At 35.9% G+C, this 12,981-nt stretch overlaps 1 protein-coding gene across 5 annotated transcripts in view; it reads right to left on the bottom strand.

Moving 5' to 3' along the window:
* Positions 1-12,981, bottom strand: part of LOC126281423 (ATP-dependent zinc metalloprotease YME1L-like) — a 252,411-nt gene that overhangs the window by 170,556 nt on the left and 68,874 nt on the right. For all 5 annotated transcript variants that reach the window (XM_049980379.1, XM_049980388.1, XM_049980395.1 and 2 more), the window contains 2 exons: positions 12,537-12,707; positions 9,564-9,734 (listed from right to left, as the gene is read on the bottom strand). In XM_049980379.1, the coding sequence (XP_049836336.1) occupies positions 9,564-9,734; positions 12,537-12,707 (342 nt within the window). The remainder of the gene's footprint in view (positions 1-9,563; positions 9,735-12,536; positions 12,708-12,981) is intronic.

The following is a 12,981-nucleotide window of genomic DNA, read 5'->3' as shown; positions in this document are numbered from 1 at the left end:
GTCTGCTAGTAGAATCACAATAGTTTTGAGTGACCAAAGTTTTCTTTTGTTGCGTACGCCAAGTCTTTGTAGTGTCGTGCACCAAATTAAATCTGGTGATACTGATTTTGTTAGTGCATGCCCATAATTACCAGGGCCATGTCAGAAAACATCCATGAATGTTTAAAGGGCTTGAGTGAGAGTATATCTGATTTAAAGCCCAAATATTAATGTCAAACCTTCTTGTATTACTAAATAAAGAACAGAATTATCTGTTAGTATCAGAGAGATGGAAACAAGTTTAGAGACACGTATAACAGAATTTCAACAAGAGAGAAAAGAAGTCACTGCTAAAATTACAGAGTTGCAAACTGCAATAAAGACAGTAGCTCGGAGCTACATGACACAATACATAAACAGTGTGATCTAGTAAGAAAGGAGGCCAATGGAAAATTTTGTGAGTTAAATAATGATGTCAAGAAAATGCAAGAATTTACAGAAGAGCAATTTGAAACAGAGAAGCAACAAATCTCAATCAAGGTTGACTACATTAAAACATAACAAAGAATCAGATTTAATGGTTATGCCCGGTTACACCTTTGCTAGTTTGCAATATTGAGTAACTGACATAACAGATCAGAAGATAGAGTTTACAGGATATGGGGCCGATGGGCAGTGACAAACTTCATCCAAAGTACTGTGCAAGTTCATTCATTTGTTCAGAAGGGGAAGCTGACAGTGTTTGCCCCATTTCAGCTGGTCAGCAATGACAGAATCAAGGCACACATCCTGCAATCTTTCTCAAATTATTTTACATAAATTATTTGGCAAAATAATTCATTTTTACATTACTTGTAGCTTTATATGTCAGCTTTATGATGGTGTGCCCATCATTTTGTTGATGGCCCTAGTTATTGTGATACCTGCATAGAAGTAAGACACTGCATGAAATTCAAAAAAGTTTGGAGTAAAAAATAGATGTCACTATGACTTTGAGTTTGGTGTATATCACTTAATATGTTTATGTAAAATTTAGCTTCTTTTTCTATAGAGATGGGTGCAGGTCAATCTGTCAACAATCTCGAGAAAATTGATCTATGTACCACATCCATTTGCAATCGGGCACCAGCAATAGAGTCAGAATGAAATATCCACAACATTCTTATTATTTCATGAACAGTTTGAGAGCTAAAATGCGATTTTGGCAAATGATAGTGGACAAGGAGGACAGTAGTTTTCCATAAGGTTGTTATACAAAACTTCATTATCTACCTTGTTATTCCACTAACTACAGATTGTTTTGATAAAATAATGTAATTTTTAAAGGCCACTGATGATGATGATGAGGTCCCATACTTCGAGGAGCGTAGGGAACTATGTGGGAGACATGCACCGCCGACTAGGCAATGGTGTAGCAGAGGTGGTTTGCCATTGCCTTCCTCCGACTGCAATGGGGATGAATGATGACGATGAAGACAACACAACACTGTCATCTTGAGGCAGGGCAAATCCCTGACCCCACTGGGAATTGAAAGGGCTATTGATAGCTAGTGAAATGAGATATGCTATGGGTTTTGAGACAACATAATTGAAGACATATTTCTGTGCTAGGAATGTGCTTTTCCTCAGTTCCTCACTTAATAAACCACTGTTTCAGAATTCTCTGGCAACTGCATCTGTGCAACATATTAGTGACACTGTGTAAACTCTGTTGTGTTTTGGTAAAAGAAGCAAATTTGAAAATGGCAACAAGAGAAATGTGTAGGTTTTACTCAAAATTTGCCACTCATGACACCTCTCTGAAAAAATGTTTAGAAAGCCAGACAAAAATAAATCTCTGCTTTTGTTGCATTTTCAGCACAATTCTTCTTAGATACTAACAAAAGTAGAGGTGATAGATCTTTTTAAAGGGTCACCATGCAAGTTTGGGCATGGAGGGGCTCCACTTAATATTTACAAAAAATGTGAGCTTAGTCTTCAGTTTAGAACGGCACTTCTCCTCCAGAGCACAGCATTTTCCTTCAGTGCCTGCTCGCAACCCCACCACCACTGTTCTCCCTGCACGTGCCCTGCCAAAAGCACACATGCTGGTCACATTATTCTGCATGGACTCTATAAAAGAAAATCAAAATGACTGTAAGTATATCACAGTAGACAGCAATCACAGATAGGCGTGGGGAGGAATTCCAGAAAATCTGGGACAAGCTCATGAAAACTGAAGGAGAGGTAAGTAAAAGGCAACAAACGAACAGTAGTGGGCTGTCAGGAGACCTAATTGTGGAATTGCAACTAGTTTTTCCAAGAAATTTCCAAATACAAACTGAGGGGGAGAAGTTCACCATACACACTTTTGGGTATTTTCCATGACATTGGCTAAATGTTGGCACCACTCTATTGCTGTACACATGCAATTTATTTACTAGTAAATGGAGAACTGTTAAACAGCATGGTAGGAAGTAAAGACTTGAAATATGTCTAGTGCCCAAGTTCCGGTGGTGGATATTTATATCATGTAGAGTACACCAGAGATTGTTAAAGAGGTGGCGTATTGCATGTTGCCAGTCACAGGGCTCAAGAGATTTTCAGTTATGCTAAAGATTGAATAACACACATTCCATGTCCAAAGGCTTTATTTTGATAGATCTCTCTACAGGTCAAGAGAAGGAACTCTATAATATAGATACGGTAATAAGATACATAATTTAACAGTAACTTCTGGAAAAAACTACTGTTAGGGAAAACTAAACTAATGGTTCAACTAATTATAAACCAGTATTGTTTTTCTTTGACATATTCTACACATAAAAGTGCAGTAGATACTGCTATTACATCATGAAACAAGTAAAATACAAGTAAGGTGAAGTATGTAGAATTAATGAAAAAATCCTTCAAGCCATTATGAACCCATTTTGAACCTACTCTATGAACAAGTATCACTAAGAAAGTATGAGATATTGAAGTTTAAATATTAACAATGCACAATCTAAATCCTACGACTATATTCCAGGTGCGTTTTCAAATTGAGGAGCAAATATACATTTTTGGCTATGCATTCATAGGGTGTTGGAAAACCATGACTGTTACTGATGTCACACAAAATGGGAGAATGGGTAGGCAGGCCCAAAATAGCCATGTACCATAGCTGTCTTTCTGCAATAAATTATATATTTGATAGTGTTTATATGGGTAGTGCACTCTTGATAATTTTTGTGGCTTGCTCCAAGCTGGCAAAGAAAAGAGCTCATTTGTATGCTGTAACCCTAAAAAAAAATTAAGAAGGAAACACAGGTCTGAGATTTGTTATACAATTGCAGAATAAAGAGCATAAGTGAATTGTTTGCTGTAAAAGTAACAGAAGGTTGCAAATACCCTTCAGCATGTGACTCCTCTGAGCTGAGAATAAGGCGATAACAAATTTGATGATATGTACTTCAGTTTATGTTGCAGCGCACATCCCAAGAATCATTCGGGTACAAACTTACCTCAATAATAAAGAATTATCAAGTTTTCTTTACATACTGTGGAGAATATATATGTTTGAGTTCACAGACTGTCTGTTATAACTGCTTGTACCTGGGATACTTTATGATTTTGTGGAAAACAAGAAGTACCTGGTGAGGTTTATAACAACTTTTCTCAGGGGAGGTTAGTTTTACCTTAGGAAGACCTATCTATGTATTTACTTACATAAATTTCTGAACAAAATTAACACATTTATAGGAGAACGATTGATAGATATACTTACCAATTTCATGAGAGAAACAGGTAGAGATATAAAGATGCCCGAATGGTTGTGATGACTAAGTGGAGGTTACAAATAATGTAAAGGTTACTTTGGATAGCAACTCCACACAGATTATGATAAGGATAGCCTAAAATGATGTAATGAGCAACATTGTTGTGGCAAGTGCTGTTGTGAAAAAGACACACAGATAAACAAAAATATATGGAAATACTGAGTAATTACTGACTTGCAATTCCAAAGACTGAAGTACAAACATAAGGATACAAGATTTAGTATAAGCTATGTTATCATTTTGAAATGAATTGTAAAGCACTATAAAGTGACTTACTGTAGATTTATTTATTGTGTACAAGAAAGAATTATTTTCTATAGTTGCCGAGTTAAGTGCAATGTCACTCGAAAAATAGTTAAATGTATTTTTAAGAAAAGACAGATTGCTACTTACCATAAAGAAGATACATCAAGTTGCAGACAAGTACAGTTATGAGACACTCACATGCGGCTTTCGGCCACAGTCTTCATCACTAAAGTGAGGCACGCACGCGCACACACACACACACACACACACACACACACGCCACATAAGCACACCTTATGCACACACAACCAGCAACCAGCATTCCGGCCCAAGACGCTGGAGTTGGCGGTCAGGTTTGCATGAGGTGTGTGTGTGTGTGTGTGTGTGTGTGTGTGTGTGTGTGTGTGTGTGTGTGTGTGTGTGGGCGCGCGCGCGTGTGTGTGTTTACTGATGAAGGCTGTGACCCAAAGCTACATGTGAGTGTCTTTTAATTGTGCCTGTCTGTAACTAGGTGTCTCTTCTTTACAATAAGTAGCGATCTATTTTTTCTTACATTGTTGATATTCCTACCTGGAGTTTCCAATGTTTGATTAAATATATTTGTAGTTGACGATGTAAGGAAAAGAACGATCACTATTTACCATAAAGATGAAATACTAAGTTGTAAACAAGCACAATAAGAAGACTTGTATATGAGTATATAGCTTTCAGAAACAGCCTTCATCATATATAGAAAAAGAAACACACACTCATTATTCACACAAGCAAGCACACCTTATGCACACATGACTGTCATCTCTGGCAGTTCAGACCAAAGGCAATCTAAACAGCATATCACAATCATAGATGCCAAAACTGATCAACTCTTGATCATATGTAATTACACAAATACACAATGATGGTACATGCAAAAACCAATAAAACCCAGAGTTCAAAGTGACATGTTTTTGTGCGAAAGTAAAGCAACTAACAAATTCCAAGGACTGGGTAAAAACAACTCACCAAGCCAGCTAGTTAAAACAACAGAAGCTGTGGCATCAACTGCAGACTCTTCAGCATCACTTACTCAGTCAAATGTGGTGGAGTATATAACTCCAGTTACTGCAACACCAGGCAGTTCGGCAACTCCTCCGAGTGTATGGAGCAAGAAGGCACCTCAACATCGCACCTCAAGATCGCCAAAGAACAGGAACACTTTTAATGCCTGGATCCAGAACTTATGTAAGTGAACCAACTCAGTGCATTTTAAAGGAAGATAATCAGAGTGACCAGTTAAAAATACCACTAAGGCTCATGCACCTAAACATACAGTACATATATTAAAAACAAAGATTCCAAGACTTACCAAGCGGGAAAGCGCCGGCAGACAGGCACAATGAACAAAACACACAAACACACACACAGAATTACTAGCTTTCCCAACCGATGGAAGGAAGGAGAGGGAAAGACGAAAGGATGAGGGTTTTAAGGGAGAGGGTAAGGAGTCATTCCAATCCCGGGAGCGGAAAGACTTCCCTTAGGGGGAAAAAAAGGACAGGTGCACACTCGCACACACACACACGCACACATACCCATCCGCACATACACAGACACAAGCAGACATATTTAGGCAAAGAGTAAGGGCAGAGATGTCAGTTGAGGCGGAAGTACAGAGGCAAAGAAGTTGTTGAAAGACAGGTGAGGTATGAGCGGCGGTAACTTGAAATTAGCGGAGGTTGAGGCCTGGCGGATATCGAGAAGAGAGGGAATACCCTCTCCCTTAAAACCCTCATCCTTTCGTCTTTCCCTCTCCTTCCTTCCATCGGTTGGGAAAGCTAGTAATTCTGTGTGTGTGTTTGTGTGTTTTGTTCATTGTGCCTGTCTGCCGGCGCTTTCCCGCTTGGTAAGTCTTGGAATCTTTGTTTTTAATATATTTTTCCCACGTGGAAGTTTCTTTCTATTTTATTTAAACATACAGTACCTTAGAAATAAGCTTAATATATTACAGGTTTTTGTAAATGAACAGTCACCTCATATAGTAGTGCTAACTGAGCATGGATTAAAATCTGATGAAATTATTTACTCTAAACTAGAGGGCTACTCCTTAGCAAATAGTTATTGTTGACAGCAACATAAAGGTGGTGGTGTGGCAGTTTACATTAGTGAGAATCTCGAGTACAAGAAAATAAACTATCTAGACCAGTACAACAAAGAAGGCTTGATTGAAGCGACAGGCATTGAAGTCCACACCAAAGAGTGTAGATAGGTTATGAGAAAACATAAAGTTATTTGGATTTAACATCCACCAAAGGCTGATGTAGTTAGCTTCATAGACATATTTAGTAGAGTAGTGGGATGTTGTGGTCCCAGTGACCTAACTATACTTGGTGATCTGAATATTGAGGCAAAATCTTCCAGTTTGTGTAATATGAGGTTAATAGATACTCTTAACCCCTATAATCTCATAAATGTAGTAAATAGTGATACCAGGGTAACAAAGCCCACATCTAGCAGAATTGATTACGTTATACTATGTAAACAAAATAGAAAGAAACAATCCACATGGGAAAAATATATTAAAAACAAAGATTCCAAGACTTACCAAGTGGGAAAGCACTGGTAGATAGGCACAATAAAAAAAACACACAAACACACACACAAAATTTCGAGCTTTCGCAACGGGCGGTTGCTTCGTCAGGAAAGAGGTAAGGAGAAGGAAAGATGAAAGGATGTGGGTTTTGAGGGAGAGGGTAAGGAGTCATTCCGATCCAGGGAGTGGAAAGACTTACCTTAGGGGGGAAAAAGGATAGGTATATACTCGCGCGCACACACACACACACACACACACACACACACACACACACACACACACACACACACACACACACATATCCATCCATAAACATACAGACACTGCTTGTGTCTGTACATATATGGATGGATATGTGTGTGTGTGTGTGTGTGTGTGTGTGTGTGTGTGTGTGTGTGTGTGTGCGTGTGTGTGTAACGAGGGTAACATCCTTGCCCTAAGAAATAAATTAGCTATAGAGGACTGGAATCTGGTTTACCAGACTGAAGGACCTGAAAACAAATGGGCCAAATTCTATGATACTATGCTAAGACACTTTGACAGATGCTGCCCTGTTAAGAAAATACAAAGAGTGTTCACCCATAACCAATGGGCAAAAACCAACAGACTGATACTTCCAGCAAATATGATAAAACTTAGGCAAAACATCCAGGACCTGGATGTGTTACACAAGTCAACAAACCTGCAGGTTTTTAAGGCGAAGTACACCAAAGCCAAGAAAATCTTTAAGCAGTGAAATAGCTCAATCAGACAATATAGCCAAGACCTCATGGAGAATTGTAAATCAATTTTGCAAAGCCACATCGAAGCCAGAAACTGAAATTGTAAATATAAGACATGAAGGAAACACAATTAAAGATCCTAATAAAGTCTGCAATGTTTTCAATACATACTTTATATTTGCAGCTGTTAGTCCAGTTAATAACACAATTGTGAGTAGTGAGGTAAAGCTCTGCCCCTTTGAAGGGCCACCTTTTGAATTGAAACAAGTAAGTGAAAAAGAAATAGGCAGAATAATAAATAACCTAAGGAATAAGTTCTCATCTGGATGGGATGGTTTGAGTAGTATCATGATAAAAAAATGTAATAAGGAATTAGTTAAAATAATCACCCACCTGGTAAACTGCAGCATTAGAGAACACACATTTCCAAATGTATTGAAATGGAGCACAGTTAAACCAGTGCATAAAAAAGTATCCAAGGAAGAGGTATCAAATTTCAGGCCCATATCATTAATACCTGTCTTCAGCAAAGTATTTGAAGTTGTGCTGCTCACACAACTTAGTGACTATTTCTTGAAAAATAAGTTCCTAGCAGAGACACAACATGGATTCCAAAAAGATCATTGTACTATCACAGCAATTACGGAATTTCTTCACAAAACGTATGGTGCCCTCGATCAAGGAATGCAAACAGCTGGCATATTTCTAGACCTCACTAAAGCCTTTGACTCAGTAAACCATGAGTTACTTTTAAGTAAACTTGAGTCATACAATGTAAATGCTGCATCCATGCAATTGCTGGCTGCATATTTATTTAACCGCAAGCAGTGTACAAAGCTGACTTACAAAATCAATAATCAGATCATTAATTTCCAGTCCAAATATGAGACAGTCACACAAAGTGTACCCCAGGTCTCAATTTTGGGCCCTTTCCTTTTCCTAGTGTACATAAATGATATAGAGCAACCTTTCAATCCCAATTGGTAACCTATGCAGACGATACCTCACTGTTATTTCTTGGTAAACAAAATTATGAGTTAATGTTGGTAACAACTGAGGGACTACGTTAAATAACTACTTATTTTCAATATCAAGGTTTGAAAGTTAATACCAGTAACTCTCAGTTATTGTCATTTAAACTTACAAACTCACACCAAACCTCCATCAGTAACATAGGTGGAATTGATATGAAAATCTAAGATGGGTAAACCATATCAAATTTTTATGCAATAAAATCAGCAGATCTTTACATTTAATCAGCCAGTTATAAAAAGTAGTCCCACATCAGAAATTAAAAACAATTTATTATGGAACCATTTTTGCACAGATTAATTACAGGATAGAGATAGGGGGTTGTGCTGCCGACATACATATGAACAGAATATTAACCCTACAGAAAACAGCAATCAGAATTATCCATGGATTAGGGTATAGAGATTCATGCAGGGAAATCTTTGTTCATCATAAATACCTCACAGTCTACGCACTGTATCTTTACAAATTAATTATATAAGTTCTATAAGGTGCCACAAAGGGAAATCATTCAATGTGAAACTGAAACATTTCTTGATTGAAAAGTTTTTATATTCTTTAAGTGAATGTTAATATTAAACTAAAATAAATTATTGTATATCTACATCTACATGACCACTCTGCAATTCACATTTAAGTGCTTGGCAGAGGGTTCATCGAACCACAATCATACTATCTCTCTACTATTCCACTCCCGAACAGCGAGCGGGAAAAATGAACACCTAAACCTTTCTGTTCGAGCTCTGATTTCTCTAATTTTATTTTGATGATCATTCCTACCTATGTAGGTTGGGCTCAACAAAATATTTTCGCATTTGGAAGAGAAAGTTGGTGACTGAAATTTCGTAAAAAGGTCTCGCCGCGACGAAAAACGTCTTTGCTATAATGACTTCCATCCCAACTCGTGTATCATATCTGCCACACTCTCTCGCCTATAACGTGATAATACAAAATGAGCTGCCCTTTTTTGTACCCTTTCGATTGTGTAAAATCTGAATATTTGTAATAGGTATGATGTAACACCCAATATTGTGCCTTATTAGGTACAATGGTACATTTGTATCATGTATATGTAATCACATATGTATATATGACTGTACTAAACTTGTAAAAAAATGCTATGACATTTGCAAAAGACACCAGTTGGTGTCTCCATGCAAAAAAATACAACAAATAAAAAAGTAAAAAAATAAAAAAATATACAGTTTAAATTCTCACCTTTCCATCCTTCAGTTTGAGAATCAACTAGTCTATAAACATGCCCATCTTGGGTACTGCTGGCTGATAAATTTGGCTCCAGTGAATCACATAATTTTAAAATCAAGTTTTGATTTCTTGGTTTTTCAAACTGGAAACTACATTCTGTCTTGAAACCCGCTGCTGAGACATCTATAAAAATTGCAAGTGGCAATCAACTATTGCAATATATATGAAGAAAGAGAAATTTACAAAATATTCAATTCCACAGCTGTGGGAAATAAAATTTTAAGGCAGTCTGTAATTGTTTCAAGTGGGTGATAAAGTAAAGATGATGTCAAGTACTATTTCATAATTACAACAGCATGACACATTTTGGTATAATGTGCATTACAATAATGCTTAACGTCTGTATAAATTCATACCATGTTTGTAGACATATTTAATTACTTTAAGGGAAGACTAAGGTCATGTTATTATAGTCAGTACATACCACTTTTAAGTTAATAGGTCCTGGTTCTTCACAGAAATTTTTGTGTACCAACTATTTCAATAGTTTAAGTTACTACAAAATTTAGAAATTGTACAGGAAATGTTATTATTCAAAAAAATATGTAATTAAATTGCCTCTTGATTACTATGCTTTCTGAATATCACTGTAACATAAAGCTATCAAAGTATATGTATTTTTTAATGTACATTTCGTATCCACAACATGTAGATAATTCTTGTAGCTGTGACTACTCTATTCCAGCTTTATGCTTTCCTTCCATAACTATGTGTTAACTTAGAACTATTATTCGTTTTACCTTTGTCAAAGTGATCATCTTTAGTACTGAAGATGATGGTGAAGTGATTCCAAAGCTAAGTTACAATAATTAATTCCGTCTTTATATGCCTCTGTTAGCCTCAATAAATGGTTGTTGTTGTTTGATTTAGATTGCATGATAGTATTGTCATTAGTACTCATTATTACATTTTTATGCACTGGACAAATATTTCCTCATGTGTTGTGCATATTATGATAGCCAACAATCTAAAAGATATTGATGTAACTGTGATAATTAAACACTTCTTTAAATTGTCTACGGTTACTGCACAACATCAATATTTTTCTGGAAATCTATTATGTGAATCCTGTTTCCAGACAGAAGAGTTAAATACCTCCTGTTCCTGATACCCACACTGCTATTAACTCTGAAAGTATCTGTTACCATCTGCTACACTGGTCCATTTAATCTTCCAGTATGCACTAACAATTCCTCTTGTGATCATTCTTTTCTATCAATACTGCTTCATTTTTCACTGACTACAATAAGCTTTTGCTTTGGTTTCCACCTGGTCTACATTAAGTTTTTGTATGAATCATGATGGGTTTTTGTACTCACTTCTTCCACCCATAAACTGCAGCATTTCTGCAATTATAATCCACCTTAAAAAAGCGTAATACCGGTAAAATGTCTAATATATCTATTATCACACATTATTCTTCTATGAAACTAGACTTCATACTTTTGTTTAACCCTTGGCCACTTGTGAGTTTAATGGCTTAGTGCCAAATATAGTCCTTTTCCTTACTCTTCTGTTTCCAGTTTGTATTTAACAAACACTAAAGAATAATGTCAGTCCAAAGCTGCCACTTTTTATGCCTATAAATTCATTACAGGGCTTCTAAACATTTCATTTATTTATTTAGCCATCTGGACATTTTAAAAGTATGGATGTTGTCAGTGTACATTCATATTTTTAAACAGTTTGCTGTTACTTGTAGTTAAACATTGTGACATATAAGTTATTTACAATCCTTATCAAAACATTACATATAGTTAAATATCGTGAAATGAAAGATATTTACAATCATTTTGTACTAAGGAATTCACTTATAGTGTAAAAGTAGTGTTCCTGCAAAAACAACTTAAGATTTTTCCTAAAGCGGTACATGTTATCTGTTTCTTTTATTTTCTGTGGCAGTTTATTATACAGTTTTACACCTTAATACAAGAAGCTATTTCGAGTCTTATGTTTATTCTTCCTGTCTAGGTGAAGACAGTGACTTGTTCTTGTACTGTAGTTATGAAAACTGCTATTTGTGCTATAATTTTCTATGCTTTTCTTTATGTACGCTATGGTTTGGAATATACATTCACAAGGAACAGTTAGAATTTCTAACATTTTGAAAAATTCTCTCTGCAGTGGGCCTGCTTACTGATTTTTGTTATAATTCTTATGGCTCTCTTTTGCATTTTAAATACTGTTCGTAAATTATGAGCACTGTTTCCTCAGAAAATAATACCATAACTGATTACTGAATGAACATAACTAAAGTATACAGTTCTCAAACATTCATTACTGCATGCGGATACAAGGACTCTTAAGTGCATAAGATGTTGTGGATATCTTTTTCAAGAGTTGTAATAGCATTTTCATTCCACTTCATTTCGCTGAACTACGATTAAATCAAATATCTCCAGATTAACTCTAAAATTATTTTTCAAGGTGTAGGCTAGTATTTATTACTTTTAAGTGCAATAAGTGCATTTTCTTGTAATGCAAACATGCACTGTTCTGTAGACAATATTGTGTTCGTAATGTATACTTTTCAGCTTACAATTAATAAACAAATGATGCCAAAGCTCAGATGTTACTTTTTAGTAACAAATTTCACTGCACATAATTTTTTGACTTGTTAGTGTGGGGATATTAATTAATTACTCAGCTTTAATTTCATCATGGATACAAGCTGTGCATAGGTTTCATGATTTTTCAGTGTGTGCATATTACTTAATTATTTAGCCACAATTTGATCATGGACAGACATATGGAGCGATTAAGTGACTTATGCTGCACTCAGTACATAAGGGTACACTTACATGTAAGGCAATCTTAAACAATACTTTACCATCACAGACACCAAAACTGATCAATTCTTGATCATAGACGATTACTCAAATTCACATTGGGTATACATACAAAATATTGAGTTTAAAGTCTGACCTTCTAGTCCTTCAATTTCAGAATCCGCTATTCTATAAATATGTCCATCATGGACACTGCTGGCTGGAAAATTCAGCTCCAGTGAATTGCATAGTTTTAAAATCAGGTTCTGATTTCTTGTTTTTTCAAACTGGATACTACATTCCGTCGTGAAACCTGCTGCTGAGACACCTATAAAAATTGAAAGTGGCTGTTAACTATTGCTATATATATGAAGAAGGAGAAATTTTCAATGTCTTCAATGTCACAATTGTGAAAAATAAAATTTTTAAGGTAGTCTGTAATTGTTTCAAGTAGGTGATAAACTAACAATGACCGCAACCATAATTTCATAATTACAATCACATGATACATTTTGGTATAATGTGCATTACAATAATGCTTAACACTGTATAAATTCAGACCATGTTTATAGACATACAGAGTTATTGTAACGGAAAATCAT

This window comes from Schistocerca gregaria, chromosome 1 (genome assembly GCF_023897955.1).
Source record: "Schistocerca gregaria isolate iqSchGreg1 chromosome 1, iqSchGreg1.2, whole genome shotgun sequence".
Taxonomy (NCBI): Eukaryota; Metazoa; Arthropoda; class Insecta; order Orthoptera; family Acrididae; genus Schistocerca; species Schistocerca gregaria.
Note: the sequence above shows the minus strand (reverse complement) of the source record. Positions and strands in the feature narration are given on the sequence as shown.